The sequence below is a fragment of the Plecotus auritus genome (assembly GCF_963455305.1).
Source record: "Plecotus auritus genome assembly, chromosome: 8".
NCBI lineage: Eukaryota > Metazoa > Chordata > Mammalia > Chiroptera > Vespertilionidae > Plecotus > Plecotus auritus.
Window position 1 is genome coordinate 104,096,791 of NC_137782.1, and position 14,788 is coordinate 104,111,578.

At 48.1% G+C, this 14,788-nt stretch overlaps 1 protein-coding gene across 1 annotated transcript; it reads left to right on the top strand.

Moving 5' to 3' along the window:
- Window positions 1-1,686: 1,686 nt before the first annotated feature.
- Window positions 1,687-7,883, top strand: CREG2 (cellular repressor of E1A stimulated genes 2). Its single transcript, XM_080684824.1, is given in 6 exon segments — window positions 1,687-2,041; window positions 2,045-2,185; window positions 2,187-2,309; window positions 2,313-2,324; window positions 4,788-4,957; window positions 7,087-7,883. Coding segments are annotated over 6 exon segments (609 nt in total). The 5' UTR covers window positions 1,687-1,909; the 3' UTR covers window positions 7,118-7,883.
- The last annotated feature ends 6,905 nt before the right edge of the window (window positions 7,884-14,788 follow it).

Genomic DNA, 14,788 nt, shown 5'->3' on the forward strand with positions numbered 1-14,788 from the left:
TGCAGACTGGTGCAGCCACTGTGGAAAACAGTATGGAGTTTCCTCAAAAATTTAAAAATGGAACTCCCGTTGGACCCAGCAATCCCACTTCTGGGAATATATCCCTAGAAAACAGAAACACCAGTCAGAAAGGATATATGCACCCCTATGTTCCTAGCAGCACAATTTACAAAGGCTAAGATTTGGAAACAGCCCAAGTGCCCAACAGTAGATGAGTGGATAAAAAAGCTGTGGGACATTTACACCATGGAATACTATTTAGCTATAAAGAGAGGGATCTATTACCCTTTGGGACAGCCTGGATGAACCTGAGACTATTATGCTAAGTGAAATAAGCCAAACTGAGAAAGACAAATATCATGTGATCTCACTTATTTGTGGAATCTAATGAACAAAATGAATTGACCAACAAAATAAGACCTGAAGCAGGGAGGTATGGAACAGACTGACCTACCTCGACGTGTGGTTGGGGGGACAAGAAGAGAGCAATAAAAAACTTGTACACTTACTAGAGGCCTGGTGCATGAAATTTGTGCCGGGGGGGGGGGTCCTCCGGCCTTCACCCTCTCCAATCCGGGACACCTCGGGGGATGTCTGACTGCCTCTCACAATCCAGGACCACTGGCTCCTAACTGCTTGCCTGCCTGCCTGCCTGCCTTATCGCCACTAACCACCTCTGCCTGCCTGATCGCCCCTAACCACCTCTGCCTGTCTGCCTGCCTGATCTCCCCTAACTGCTCCCCTGCCAACCTGATCGCCCCTAACCGCCTCTGCCTTGCCCCACACCTAGGACCCAGGATTCCCTCCTCTGGCAGGTTGCAGGCACCCAGGACCCAGGCCGGCTTCACCCAGTAGGCAGCAGCTGCAGGGATCATAGGTGGGTGGCTTCGCTGGGCTGCAGGCACTGGCACCTGGGACCGCCAGGTGGGTGGCTTGTCCCTCTCCTGGGCTGCAGCCTGGCTGGTCCCCATTCCTCTCTCCCCAGTGTTGAGTGTCAGCCATTTTGGCTGAAGGCGTGAAGGCATGAGGACCATTTGCATATTAGCTCTTTATTATATAGGATAAGCCGAGGTTAAAAGCATAAATAATTTAAAATTATTTTGATATCTATAAAACTTTACTATTGGAAACAGCCTCCATTTCCACCAATTCGAGACTTTTAAAATTGTGGTGCATTTTCACAGTTCTCTGCCCACTTGGTCCCAGTCACATTCTCTCTGGCGCTGGGTAGCCTGTATTTCAGTTTGCATGCGAACAACGTGGTTTTGCTTTTAGACGACCAGGTGGCAATGTGTCTGTCCTAGCAAAGTGTAAGCTGGTCCTTGTCCTTACCGAGCAAGAGAATGAGCTTTGGCATCAGACAGACTTGGTGCTAATTTACAGTCACCGTGTACTCAGTTGCCTCCTCTATAAAATAATAATAATCTACCTTTGTCATGTCAAAATACAATGCTCTCACCATGCCACCGCTGGTGTAAGCCTCTCCAAATATTAACTCCTTTAACCCTCTCATCCATCACCCCTGTGAGTTAAATACTGTATTTCTCCGAGTCCCAGTGACCTTAAGTGACTCGGCAGGGTCACACAGCTGGAAGCAGAGTGGAGGGGTGAGTGAGTCTGGCTGCAGACCCTGAGCCCCACAGCGGGACCCGAGCCCATCCCAGACCTGATGCAATGGGGGCTCTGCTAGCGGCCACTGCAGTGCGTGCAGCTTTGGGGCGCAATCCTGTCTTCCAGGAGCCTCGACTTCTCCAGGTGGCTGTGGCTTCTAGGGAGGCATCCCCGCGGCAGAGCGACTCCTGCGGGGAGGCTACTGGAGCTCCACCTCCCGCATCTGCCACCCGGGGAGCTGCAGCCCTGGCCAGCGCTGGAGCACGGCTCGGTCAGCGGCTGGGGCTCTGCCTGGGAGATGTCTGTGCGCCCAGACCAGCGGCCAGCGCGGCCCGGGCCCAGCCTCGCCTGGTTGCTGTGCTGCAGCGCCCTGCTGGCGCAGGCCGCGGGTTACATGATCGTGAGCTCCGTGTCCAGGGCCACCGCCAACTAGATGGATGAAGAGCTGGACCGCGCCGCCACCGAGGAGGCGATGCCCGCGCTGCTGGAGGACTCGGGCAGTTTCTGGCAGAGGAGTTTCCCGACCTCGGCGCACAAGGAAGACCCGCACCTGCCGCTCCCCGTGGGCACCGCCCGCTTCGGCCGCCTTCCACGCCCCCAGGATGCTCTCCTATCTGCGCGAGAGCGGCTCTCGGCTGTGCCTGGGCACCGCCCGCTTCCTGGCCCACGCCAGCGCCTGGGGCTGTCTGGCTTCCCTGTAGACGCAGGAGAAGGTAAGCCACCTCTCAGGAAGCCGGTGGCAGGTGCGTGCCTCTCAGTGGCCTGGCACTCTGGCGACGCACCCAGGGGACAGGGAGATGCTAGCAACCACTCAGTACTGGGATCCAGGTTTAACAGATGTGCCCAGTGGGCGGGATTGGCCTGTAGGAACCAAATTGTGCTTCCGTTAGCCTGGCAAATGGGCAGGCGGGAAGGGGGCAGACAGCCAGGCTTCCTGCTGGGCGGATGAGGATTGAAGCCCAGCCATGAGATGCGCATAGAGACGGACAGTTAACCAGCGCCTGACCAGAGACCTGAAACCACTGGATGGTCTGTGGCCTCACAGAGTAGTGGCGGTCAACCCCGCCCAGCTCATAGCGCCGGCCAATACACCTGACCTCCCCTGGCACTTACTAACACAGAACCAAATTGGGGGCTAGAACAAAGACATCACCTGGGCCTTGGCGGCAATTTACATTAAAAAAGAAAAGAAAAGAAAAACAAACAAAAAAATGGGACTCAAGAATTTTTCCTGAAAGGAGACTTAATGTGCAAAATGTGTAGATGAGTGGGGTGGGGGTGGGGGTGGGGGGCAATGGGAAGATATGTACACATGTAATACCTTAATCAATTAAAAAAAATGTGTAGATGCTGGAATGAGCTGTTATCCACTGCAGATTTTATTGTTCAGTTCACAAATGTTTTACTCACCTGTTAGGCCTGATTCCATCTGAAGCTGAAATGACATGGATAACTGATGAGGGCTTACCATCCACAGGCATACATCCTCCAGAAATGGCTGTTATGGCTGTTAAGATAGATGGAAGGGGTTTTCTACAGGATAGTAATGTGAACTATTACTTCATGACAAAAAAATTATTGTATGAATGTCCAGGTCATTGTTCAGGGAGCAGGTTCTTGCCCCAGGCATGGTTCTCACCTACTCTGAGACTGGCCAGATCACTGAGTTCTCCACTTTGCTGTCCTTGTCTAGGAATTCACATAGTTGACTGGGTAGTCTGAAGACACTGTTTAGCGTAAAAATGTTATCTAATGACAGCCTCATTCTGATTATGGCAATGATCTCACCCTCTCTCACAGCACCCAGGTGGTTTTTGACAGTGATGTTAGGCTCCTAAGACACACCTTAAGAAGATAGGAGGCTTAAATATGAAGCGGATCTTGGCTTGAAACACAGATCGTTTCAAGAAGTTAAGTCTGTTATTCATGTATTAAAGATATTTTGACTTTTGACATCCCTTTTCTTAGCTTCCTTAGTAGTTCTCCTTCCCATATTGACATTTAATCCAAACTCAGTGAATTAAGAGAACACTTACGGAGTGCCTGCCATGTGTGCGAGCACACTACACTCTAGGCAATTTGTAACTAGCTGAAAAACAGAATCTGTGAATGAACTGACATTGCTGTTTTGAAGGACTCTAACATTTTGTTTTCTTGAAGATTCAAGCCATCCCTTATCACAATTCTGCACAATGTTGTCATGCAGCATTTCAGAGGCAAAGACAGCCCCTGAGTTCTGAGCTCAGTTACACTGAGGAACACTGTGCAAGGGAGAAGCTCCTGGGGATGCTGGGCCCAGCAGGGCTCTAGAGGACCTGAGAAATATTGATGTGTGTCTGAGCATTTCACCCTCTCTCCTAGATGATCGTGAACAAAAACTGGCATAGCACAGGTCCGTGACTTCCTTTAAGCTAAAAGGATGAAAATCCAATTTCCCATAAGTTGTTGAATTATATAATGACATTTTAAAAATTGATTTGAGAGAGAGAGAAACAGCTATTTGTTGTTTGACTTACTCATGCATTCATTTGTTGCTTCTTGTATGTGCCCTGATTGGGGATTGAACCTGAAACCTTGGCATATCAGGACGATGTTTAACCAACTGAGCAACCTGGCCAGGGCAATGAAATGTTATTGATTAAAATTAAAATATGACTAATCCATGAGAAAGTGGTGTGGTTCTTAAAAGAAACAATAATAGAAAGTTCCTGGAGTCCAAAGACTAGGTAAGATGTCAAAGTTAAAACTTAAATCCTATCCCCAAAGTTGCCTAAAACTTGGGGAAGCAGTGAAGCCAGTGGGATTCCAGGGGGGCTGTGGGAAAGGTGTTAATAGCCCTCCATAAATTTCATTTCCCTCCCCAAGTACTAGTAACTTCAGATTTGATAAAGTAAGTGCATTTGCTATGTAATTACAGCTTTAAGACTAAGCTCCTAACCATCTCTCCCAAACAAATGGTCACTGCTAAGCTCCTCTATGGAAATGTGGAGGCATCACTGAGTAAATGGGCAGAATGGGGACCACTGTGCCTTAATTACCCCTTGTCAGAACCCTGGTGACACCATGGTCTTCACATCCCCAGCACTGCAATTCCTGGTCAGAGACACAAGCTAAGCTCCCAGCTCAGGGCAATCCACAAGCCTGCATTGACAAAGCCGTTTTTCGGTGTTTGTTAGATGCCAGGACTGCCATGTGGGAACTGCCTGCCCTTTAGTGGCTGCCCCTTGAACAACAGCACCAGGATTCTTTTCTGCTACGTGACACCTAAGGACTCCGCAGTGGCCGATCCGATGAAGAACCCCATGGTGTCACTGCTGCTGCAGGAATCCGAAGGAGAGTTCTATAGGTAGACAGGGGTTTGGCCTCCCCCACACAGGTCCTCTGCATAAAGCAGAGAGACTGGGCGGGAGGGGGTGTGTGGGGGTAGTGGGAGGGTGTTCTCTGGGTCGAGTGACTTGAATCGGGCCCTGAGATCCTGAGATGCAAAGTGGTGTCTTCACCAACGTGAAGTGGGAAGCACAGGTGCCCTTGGAGTTAGATCAGTAAATGCCACCAGTCACTGTGATTCGTTTTTCTCTGTTTTCTTACCTATAAAATGAGAATAATTTCTACCTCATAGGGTTATTGGAGTGTTAACCTAAAAATAAAAAGGACTTTCAAAGTGAGAGGCAAAAAGCACTTATTGAGATCATTAAGAAGAGCCCTTCAGATGCACTGATTCAGCCCAAATAGTGTTCTGATGAGGAGACCAGGCAGTGACATTTCCGAGAAGGGGAGGGGCGAAGCTGCATCAGTAGAAGGAAGACACTTCTATTGGTGCAGGTAATGAGTGATATTGATTCTAAGCAGTGTCTGTAACTGTCAGTTCCTGGTCACCCATGCCATAGCTGCACTGTCTGCTTTCTTGTTACCTTCGCACACAGTTCTTTGGGACACAGTGTGCTTTACAAAGGTCCACCAAAGGTGCATTTCCTCTGTTTAACATTCTAAAGATTGGAGACATAAGACGTTCAAGCCATTTCCTCTGGAATGGCAGCTCCATGTTAAAGAGGCTCATTTATTATTATCATTGTTATAATGAGAGTTGGAAATACAAAGTGTCTGGAACAATACCAGGGAGATAATTAGCAGCTCTTATTAGAAAAGGGGGGCTGGGATGGGGGGAGGTTGGGGAAGGAAGGGTCATGGTAATTTTCCCAAGGCACATGTAACATAGAATCTATTGTTTTTCAAATTAATGTCTACCCCTCCCCCCTCAGAGAGAGATGTGTGCAATAAAGACCTGGACTCCTTTAATACACTTTCTCAAAAACTGTCTAAAAGAAAAGACACTTAAGCTAGATGAAACATTGATCCAACACCTTCGTCTGAATTTAAAATGTAGAGCTTGAAATCAAATCCTGCCAGGGAGGCGTCTACTCCAAGCTGGTTTGGGGGCTGCAAATGTCTCCCCCTCCCTCTCCCCCAGCCCTCCCCTCCCCCCCCCCCCACACACACACAGGAGCAGCAAATGCAGCAGGTAGCCTCAGTCAAGTCCCTTGATCCCCAGGCCTCAGTTGCCTCACCTCTAAAAGGATGTGAGACTTTAGAAAATTGTATAAGATTGATCCCAGCTTCAAAATTCTGCTATTTTTTAAGCAAAGCATGAAAAACATGTTAAGCAAACACATCTATTAGTTCTCTGAGAAGGAAGTGGTAGTAATCAAAGCGACAATGCGCTGTGGGATGCAGTGTGGGTCAGACGCTGTCACTTACCCTTGGGACACTGACAATGAGACTCAGGCTGGAGATAGTTCAACTGACCCCACTCCCTATTGGGAATGGTAAGAAGTGGAGAAAAGGAATGTTTCTTTTTTCATGGGCTATTTTCCCTGTTCTTGGCCAGTCGAACTTGCCGTGACTGGGATATTCCCAGGATACCTCTCTAAACATCTGAGGTATTCGTACCCCAGGCATCCTAGAAGCAGCCGTCATGCTGGGCCTGTGCATCCAGAGCCCAGAGCGCACCTGCTCGTGGAGCCGTGAAGCCATGTGTGCAGACTGTCTTTGTGGCCACACACAGAAACAACAGACATCTGTGCAGCATGCTGGGCAGCCAGATGAGGCAGCTCCTGTCCGAAGTGACCAGCATGGGCGGGGCAACAGTGTCTCAGAACACTTGTCACTCGGGCCTGGAAGAGGAGGGATGAGCCATCACCCATTGGTACCCCAATGTGTAGCTCCTCCTGTGAAACTCAACTTCTCAGAACTGCCAAACCCTTGCACTGTTTAAGCTTCTGAAGCATTAAAATATAACTTAAATATCTACGCAATTAAGTTTAGCCTCAGTAAGCATCAAAGCACAGGTTTCCAGGCCATGGGGCTTGTGATCACCCCACAGCCCACCAGTTTCCATGAGCTGCTGGAGCCCATGTGGATTCACCTGTGTGAGGTTCACATCCCAAGTTCATCATTACATGTTGTGTTTCACTCCAGAATCCTGAGAATGTTGAGCACAGAGACTTAACCAGTCAAAGATGGGCCAACGCCAGAGCCCTGAACAAACAAGCCAAGCAGGAGCTGCTCTGGCCAGAGTGTGAAGGCATCAAGGAGAACGCCATGGCTGGAACTGCACTGACAAGCACCTGCATGAGGACACAGTCCAGGAGAAGGAAGCCCTCCCATAAACAAGGACCAAACACCATTCAGGCCCAAGGGGCGAGGAATGCAAGTCTGAGTCGACTGCAAGAGTGGATGGACTGGCCTCTGCATTTTCAGAGCTTCATTTGGCATACAAGACAGTTGCATATGTAATGTATATTGTTTAATAAGCAGACAGATGAATAGAGAGATAGATAGATAGATAGATAGATAGATAGATAGATAGTAGAGAGATGTGTGTATGTGTTTTCACATATTCAACTATTATTTATCTGAAAATACACACTACAGTTGCCCCAACTGATCTTCATAATCTATTCTTTATCACCTTGAATTTATCCTCAATCCAGTAGCTGAAGTAATCTTTCAAAACCCAAATCAGATCCTGGGATTCACTGACTTAAACTCTTTCATTAGGAAAAATAAAATCTTTAATATGGCCTAGGAGGGCCTGCACTACAGTGTGCCTGTCTCCCTCTCAAAGTAGAAAATAGTGTCTGGTCCTTTGCTGATTGACTTAATATTTGATTTGTACCCTGGTTTTATTAAGTTGAGAGCTTTAACTGGAAAACTTGTTGTAGTCAAAGCTGATATATGTGCTTTGCATGTAGCTAAGAAATGTTTTTTTGACTGTGACCTAATTATTGATATAAAACTGTATGTAAATTTAAGGTGTTGATTTGATTCATTTATATAATGCAATATGGTTACCACTGTAGCATCAGCTAATAACTCTATCATGTCACATGATCATTTCTTTTTTTGTGTTGAGAACATTTCAGATTGAGTCTCTTAGTGCAAGGGTGACTTCTTCCCTGGGTTCCTGTCCAGACAGATTCGAAGAATGAAGCCATGGACAAAAGGTGGTAGGTGAGAAGTACAGAAGCTTTATTGCAAGCAGATACTGCCTCTAAAACTTCTAATTAAGTTTCTAATCCTAAGGCTCTTTCTCTCCTGGCACAGAGAGAGAGAGGGGTCCCCTAATGAGGGTGGCCACTGCTTGCTTTGTCTGAGGTATTATACATCCTGGAGACCACCCTTTGCCTTATTCTGTCTTTCCCACAGTGGGACCTTAGCCTTGTAATCAGTTCCATCTCCCCCACATTCGCACTTCTCCTCCTTTTGATCATCTTATCTGTTCAGATTGGCATTGCTTTTGATGGCTTGCTCCTAGTTGTCCTGGCCGAAGATGTTTCATTATCCCTTATGGCTCTCTCCCAGCTGCGCATGTCAGGGCTGCTTTTGATCTAACTTATGGTCACTGTAATTGCTCAGGCCAAAGATACCTCTGTCCTTGGTTTATGGCTGTTTTAATTGCTCAGGCCAGAGATGCCTCTGTCCTCTCTGGACCTGCCCCCCGTTCCTGTCTGCCTAATTAAAGTAGCTAACTAGTCCTTATGAGTCCCCCCCTCTGATTAGGAAACCCCAACTGCCATTGGGGACAGGGGGCATCGATCATCTGGCTACGTCCTGCTGGACAGGGACAGTAATTGGGGCAGCAGTCAGGGTTCCATTGGAGGTGGGCGATCTAGGGGTCCACAGAAGAAGGAATCCGTGGCCTCCATCTGCAGGACCATTTTTAGCTTCAGGGTTTCTAAGTGGGAGGATATGAAACATACCAAAAGGTCAGACAGGCAATGGCCAAAGATGGGTAATAAGAATAGTATACACTGAGGGCCAAGAAAAGGGGCCAACCAGCTTCTTAGGGATGGCATCATTCCCCTAATCTGCTCCCAAACCCCTGGGGAGAGATTGTGAGGCCCTTCTTTTAGCCAGGCTGCTTGTTGGAGGATTCAAGCGGTTTGCTCCTCTACCTCTTTAGAAGTGTTTATATAGATGCAGCAAGAACTGTTGATCATGGCACAGACTCCTCCTTGTTCAGCTAACAGATGATCTAGGGCCTCTCTGTGAGTAAGCACCATATGAGCTAGGGAATCTATAGACTTTTGAATGTCCCTAAAGTTTTGGCCAGAGTCCTCAGAGAAGTGAGAGACAGCTCTGGTCAGGTTGGTGGTAGTGATAGCATTATAGGTGACTCCTACAGTTAACCCTGCATTAGCCATAACTAAGAAGATAAGAGTAATCAGCTCCCGTTTGTATCAAGTGAGGGCCTTTGGGCTGTGGGGAGAGAAATTCACTAAAAGATTTCCACCCCAGTCCTCTGTTGTACAGGGGATACAGAAAAGGGCTGTAAGCAGGAGCATTTTATGGTGTTTCTGTGTCCCAATAAGGGAAGAAAAGGTGTCCTCCAGATACTAGCCTAGAGTTTTGGTGATACTCATAAAAAAAATACAGAATAAGTACTATTAGGAAGATGAAAACAATGATTATCCAGAAATACCAGAGCATGTTACTTATCTGGCACTTGTCGACTCTCCAGGATCCTTTTGAAAGAGAAGTTTCAGTTCCTCGAAAGGCTCACACAAGTAGGAGTCGGGTGAGTCAGATGGTGGCAACACAGCTTCATTCTCCTCCTGCGCTGGCATCCAGGGCTTTAGTCGAGACAGATGGATCCAAGAGTTGACTCCACTGATTTTGATCGCAGTGGGGGTGGATAAAACTATGGGCTAGGAACCCTCCCATCATGGTCTCATAGTGGCAGAGAGCCTTAATGAGTACTAGATCCCCAGGTGTTAGGGATAGAACCTGGGGATCCCTGGGCTTGGCTTCAGAGAATTGTTGTAAAGTTTGCTGAAATTGGGCCAGTGCTGTAATATCTTGTACTAATGCGTGGTTTCCTTGTCTACGAGGAAGTCATTGGTAAGGAAAGGATGGCCATATAACATTTCACAGGGGCTAAGCCTGAATTTCAGGGAGAATTTCTAATTCTTAGCAGGGCTATAGGCAAAACCAGAGGCCAGGAGAGGTGAGTCTCCTGGCCAAGCTTGTGAAGGTATCTTTTTAGGCTGTCATTTGCTTTTTCTACTTTCCCAGAGGACTGAGGCCTCCAGGCACAATGGAGGTGGATTTTATTCCTAGGGCCCTTGAGACCCCTTGAGTGCCCTGGGCCCGGAATGAGGGGCCATTATCGCTCTGAAGAGAGTGTGGCAATCCAAAGTGGGGAATAATTTCTGAAGTTAGAGCTCTGACTATGCTTGTGCCTTCTCAGTCTTACAGGGGAAGGCCTGCATACAGTCAGTGGAGGTGTCTACCCACAGGAGGAGGCATAGAAACCCTTTAGCGTTAGGCATGTGGGTAAAGCCTATCTGCCAGTCTTCCCCTGGATGCCCTCCGGTTCTTTGAAGACAGGGTAATACTAATTCCTGATTGCTAGGATTGTTCCTTTGGCAGACCTCACAAGATCTGACTACTTGTTGGGTGGTCTTCATGAGACCCTTTCCTGTAAATAATTGATGGGTCATTCGATAGGTCTTTTCTCCCCTAGATGAAATGCCTGGTGTAACGCCCCAGAAACCTTCCACGGATTGGCTTTAGGAAGGGGGGTATACCCTCGGGAGTTAGCCCATTCCTTTTCCTTCTGGGCGTAGTAGGGCTTACTCTCGTGCAGGGAGTCTTCCCAGACAAGAGGGGCTTCTGTAGTTTTCCAGACTCTCGGGAAGCAGCCTTGGCTGCCACATCTGCTGGATGATTTCCTGCTGTTATTTCATCTGTTCCTTTTTGATGCCCCTTGAATGTATGACTGTGACCTCTGCTGGCTGAAAAACGGCCGATAGGAGGCGGTTAATTTCCTTACCCATTAGCAGTTCCTCCTTCCAGATGGTTAATAACTCCTCTCCTTCCAGATGGCTGCATGGGCATGGAGCACTAGGAAGGCATATTTGGAATCAGTAGAGATGTTAACTCGTTTTCCCTGGCTTAACTCTAGGGCTCTGGTGAGAGCAACTAATTCTGCCAGTTGTGCCTAGTCCCCCGGGGAAGCGGCTGGCTCTCAGCAGAGTCATTTAAAGAAACGACTGCATACCCGGGTTTTCTGACTCCTTGCTCAACAGAAGAGCTGCCATCAGTGAACAGAACCAGGTCAGGATCGTTTAGAGGCTCCTCCTGCAAGTCTTCCCTGGCCACAAAGTTTGTAAAATAATCTGTTCAGAATCATGCAGAGGCTCCCCACTCTCCTCAGCGAGAAACGAGGCAGGGTTCAAGGCAGGGCAAATCCTGATCTGAACAGCCATGCCCTCAAGCAGGAGGGCCTGGTATCTTCACAGTCAGTTACCTAAAAGCCATAGGCCCCCCCCTGGTGTTCAAAAGAGGGACCACCATATGGGGAGTGTATACTGCTAAGTCCTGTCCCAAAGTTAGCTAACTGCCTCGGGGATCAGGAGAGCAACGGCTGCCACTGCCCACGGCAGGAGGGCCAGCCCTTAGCCACAACATCAGTCATTAGTGAACGTTGTAGTTTGTTATTAATAATTATGTATAATAGGATATTGTAAAAATTAAGTTACGAAATTTTTAATAAAAACATTTCTTACAGCCCTGACCGGTTTGGCTCAGTGGATAGAGCGTCGGCCTGCAGACTGAAAGGTCCCAGGTTCGATTCCGGTCAAGGGCATGTACCTTGGTTGCGGGCACATCCCCAGTGGGAGGTGTGCAGGAGGCAGCTGATCGATGTTTCTCTCTCATCGATGTTTCTCTCTCATCGATGTTTCTAACTCTCTATCCCTCTCCCTTCCTCTCTGTAAAAAATCAATAAAATATATTTAAAAAAAAAAACCCAAAAAACAAACAAAAAAAACGTTTCTTACATACCGTTACATTGGCTGGGCCGCAAAAATATTCGTTGTGGACTGCATGAGGCCCATGGGCCATGAGTTTGACATGCTTGCTGTACAGGCCAGAGATGGCCTATGTAAACCATTTACTTCCAACAAGATACCTATGTTTCTTCCTTTTACATTACAGGGTGTTTTGGGAACTTCATTATGGAGATCCCAGGTTCAGCAAAGGGGCAAATGCCTGGAGACTCCAGACTGGAGAAAGCCGACCACCAGGCAGGAACCTAAGCAGAGGACTTGGGAAGGAGCAAATCATGTAGCGGGTGAAGAGTGACAGGTGACTCAAAGTCCTGTGAGGCAATTGGCAATGAAGGAACACTGTCACTGCCTTGGACAACCTGACATCGGACAGATGAAAATTTCAATGAGTGAAAAATCCCCAACCAGGCAGAGAGCAAGCACCTCTTTTGTTTTGAGCCTGGTGATGGTGTCAGGAGAGATGACTGTGGAGAGGGGTGGGGACAGCAGGGTGGGTCTGTGGTAGGTTGCAACTCTAGGTTGTCCTCTTTGTGTGCCACCCCGGTCATTATAAGGAGGTGTGCCTCCAGATGTAGAAAACACCTTGATGGCATTCGATCTCATGGAAGGTGGACAGGACCTGCGAATGATGGACAGTGTGACTGTCTGACTCACTGACTAGAACTGAGGCCCAGGATTTGTGTCTGTTTCATTCACTGAGTCAGGCTAAGTGTCTCCAAAAATGCCTGCTGGTAGTAGGTGCTCCATCCACATTGTTGAGTAAATGAGCTCCAATCAGAACCATCCCAGGTGTCAGTGGGCCTGGGGCACCCTGCTATCCCCAGAGATTCCTAATGTGGCAACACCAAAAACAAGGACAAGGACCAGTTAAATGGATTCACAAACTCCTTGACTGGTTGTTTTCCATGTACTTTTCCAAACTCACAAATGCCACAGACTGTTGATGGGTGTAGCAGGTGACTTTTCAATGGGGACAGAGCGATATAATTACTGTCAACAACCACGGCATGTCCAGCAGTGCTTTCGGCAAAGCCAGGTACCAGGTAAGACCTGCCATGGCTTGTCCCTACAGTAGTCCCTACAACAACCCTATGAGGTTTATCCTCTACCACCCCACTTTTTAGAGTTGCAAACTGAGGCTCAATGAGATGTGGTGACATTTTCTAGACACACCGCTAGCAGTGGGCAGAGTCACCATTGTGCCGAGGAGGGGGTCTCACCTAGCTAACAGCTCGTCCAGGAACCAATGGGCTCTGGAGAAGGCCCTGTGGATGGGCATGAAGATGGACCTGTGGGGGACATTTCCACCTGGGAAAGCTGGTACCATGGACGCTGCTACCTTCTCCAAGGTGCCTTTCTTGAGGGTCTGCATCCTGCAGAACTCACGTAGTTTCAGAGTTAACTCAGCTGTACACTGGGTGGGACAAGGAGGGACATTCAGTCAGTGGCATCACCGTGAATCTCAGGAGGATTGAGATATGGAGCTCACGCAGGAGGTCCCAGCCCCTCAGGGACGTGTGCAAGAGGAGGGACAAGAGTGCCCAGCCTGAACTAGGTTCTAGGTTTCAAAAGTGCCATTTAAAGCCCTGGCTGGGTAACTCAGTTGCTTATCCTGAAATGCCAAGGTTGCAGGTTCTATCTCCAGTCAGGGCATAAATAAGAATCAACCAATGAATGCATAAATAAATGGAGTAACAAATCCCTCTCTCTCATTAATAAATACAAATTTTTAACAAATAAAATAAAAGTATCATTTAAGTTTCATGGGTGAGAGAGTAACTATAATAATAAAAGCATAATATGCTAATTAGACCAGACAGCCAAATGACCTTCTGGAGGTCATTCTGGACGTCCTTCTGGACGAAGCCACAGCAGTGGGGGCCAAGGCAGAGGCAGTTAGGGGCAATCAGGCAGGCAGGCAGAGGGTAGGGGGGATCAGGCAGGCAGGCAAGCAATTAGGGGCAACCAGACAGGCAGGCGAGTGGTTAGGGGCTATCAGGCAGGCAGGCAGGCGAGTGGTTAGGAGCCAGCGGTCCCGGATTGCTAGAGGGTTCAGGCTGGGCTGAGGGGACCACCTCCCCCCACTCCCGTGCACTAATTTCATGCACTGGGCCTCTAGTCCTATATAATAAACCCTAATATGCAAATAGACCAAACAGCAGAATGACCAGTTGCTATGATGTGCACTGACCACCAGGGGGCAGACGCTCAATGCAGATGCTGTCCTCTGGTGGTCAGTGCACTCTCAGAGGGGGAGCACCGCTCAGCCAGAAGGCAGGCTCACGGCTGGTGAGCACAGCGGTGGTGGCAAGAGCTTCTCCCACCTCCACTGTAGGCGAGCGGTAAGGAGTGAGGGGTCCCAGACTGTGAGACTGTGAGAGGGTGCAGGCCGGGCTGAGGGACCCCTCCCCCTCAGTGCACAAAATTTCATGTTTATATAATTGTTACCCTCTAGGCATGTTTTTTTTAGCTGAGGAACAACAGACATCCCTGTATTAATAGTCTATATCTGCGGTAGGAAACCATTTTTCTGCCAAGGGCCATTTGGATATTTAAAACATGGAAATTATCTACTTAAAAATTAGCCTGCTATATTTAGTCAAACATTTAACTCATCCCTAATGCCTGGCAGGGCCAGACCAAATGATTTTGCGGACCTTATATGGCCCTCAGGCTAGACGTTCCCCACCCCTGGTGTATATGAAAAGCATTGTCCTGTGAATCCTCAAAAAACATCCATTACAGAGATGAAAATACAGAGGCTTAGGAATGTCAAATGGCTGCTCAAGGTCCTGTAGGTCAGAAAGGAGAACTGCCCAAAGCTA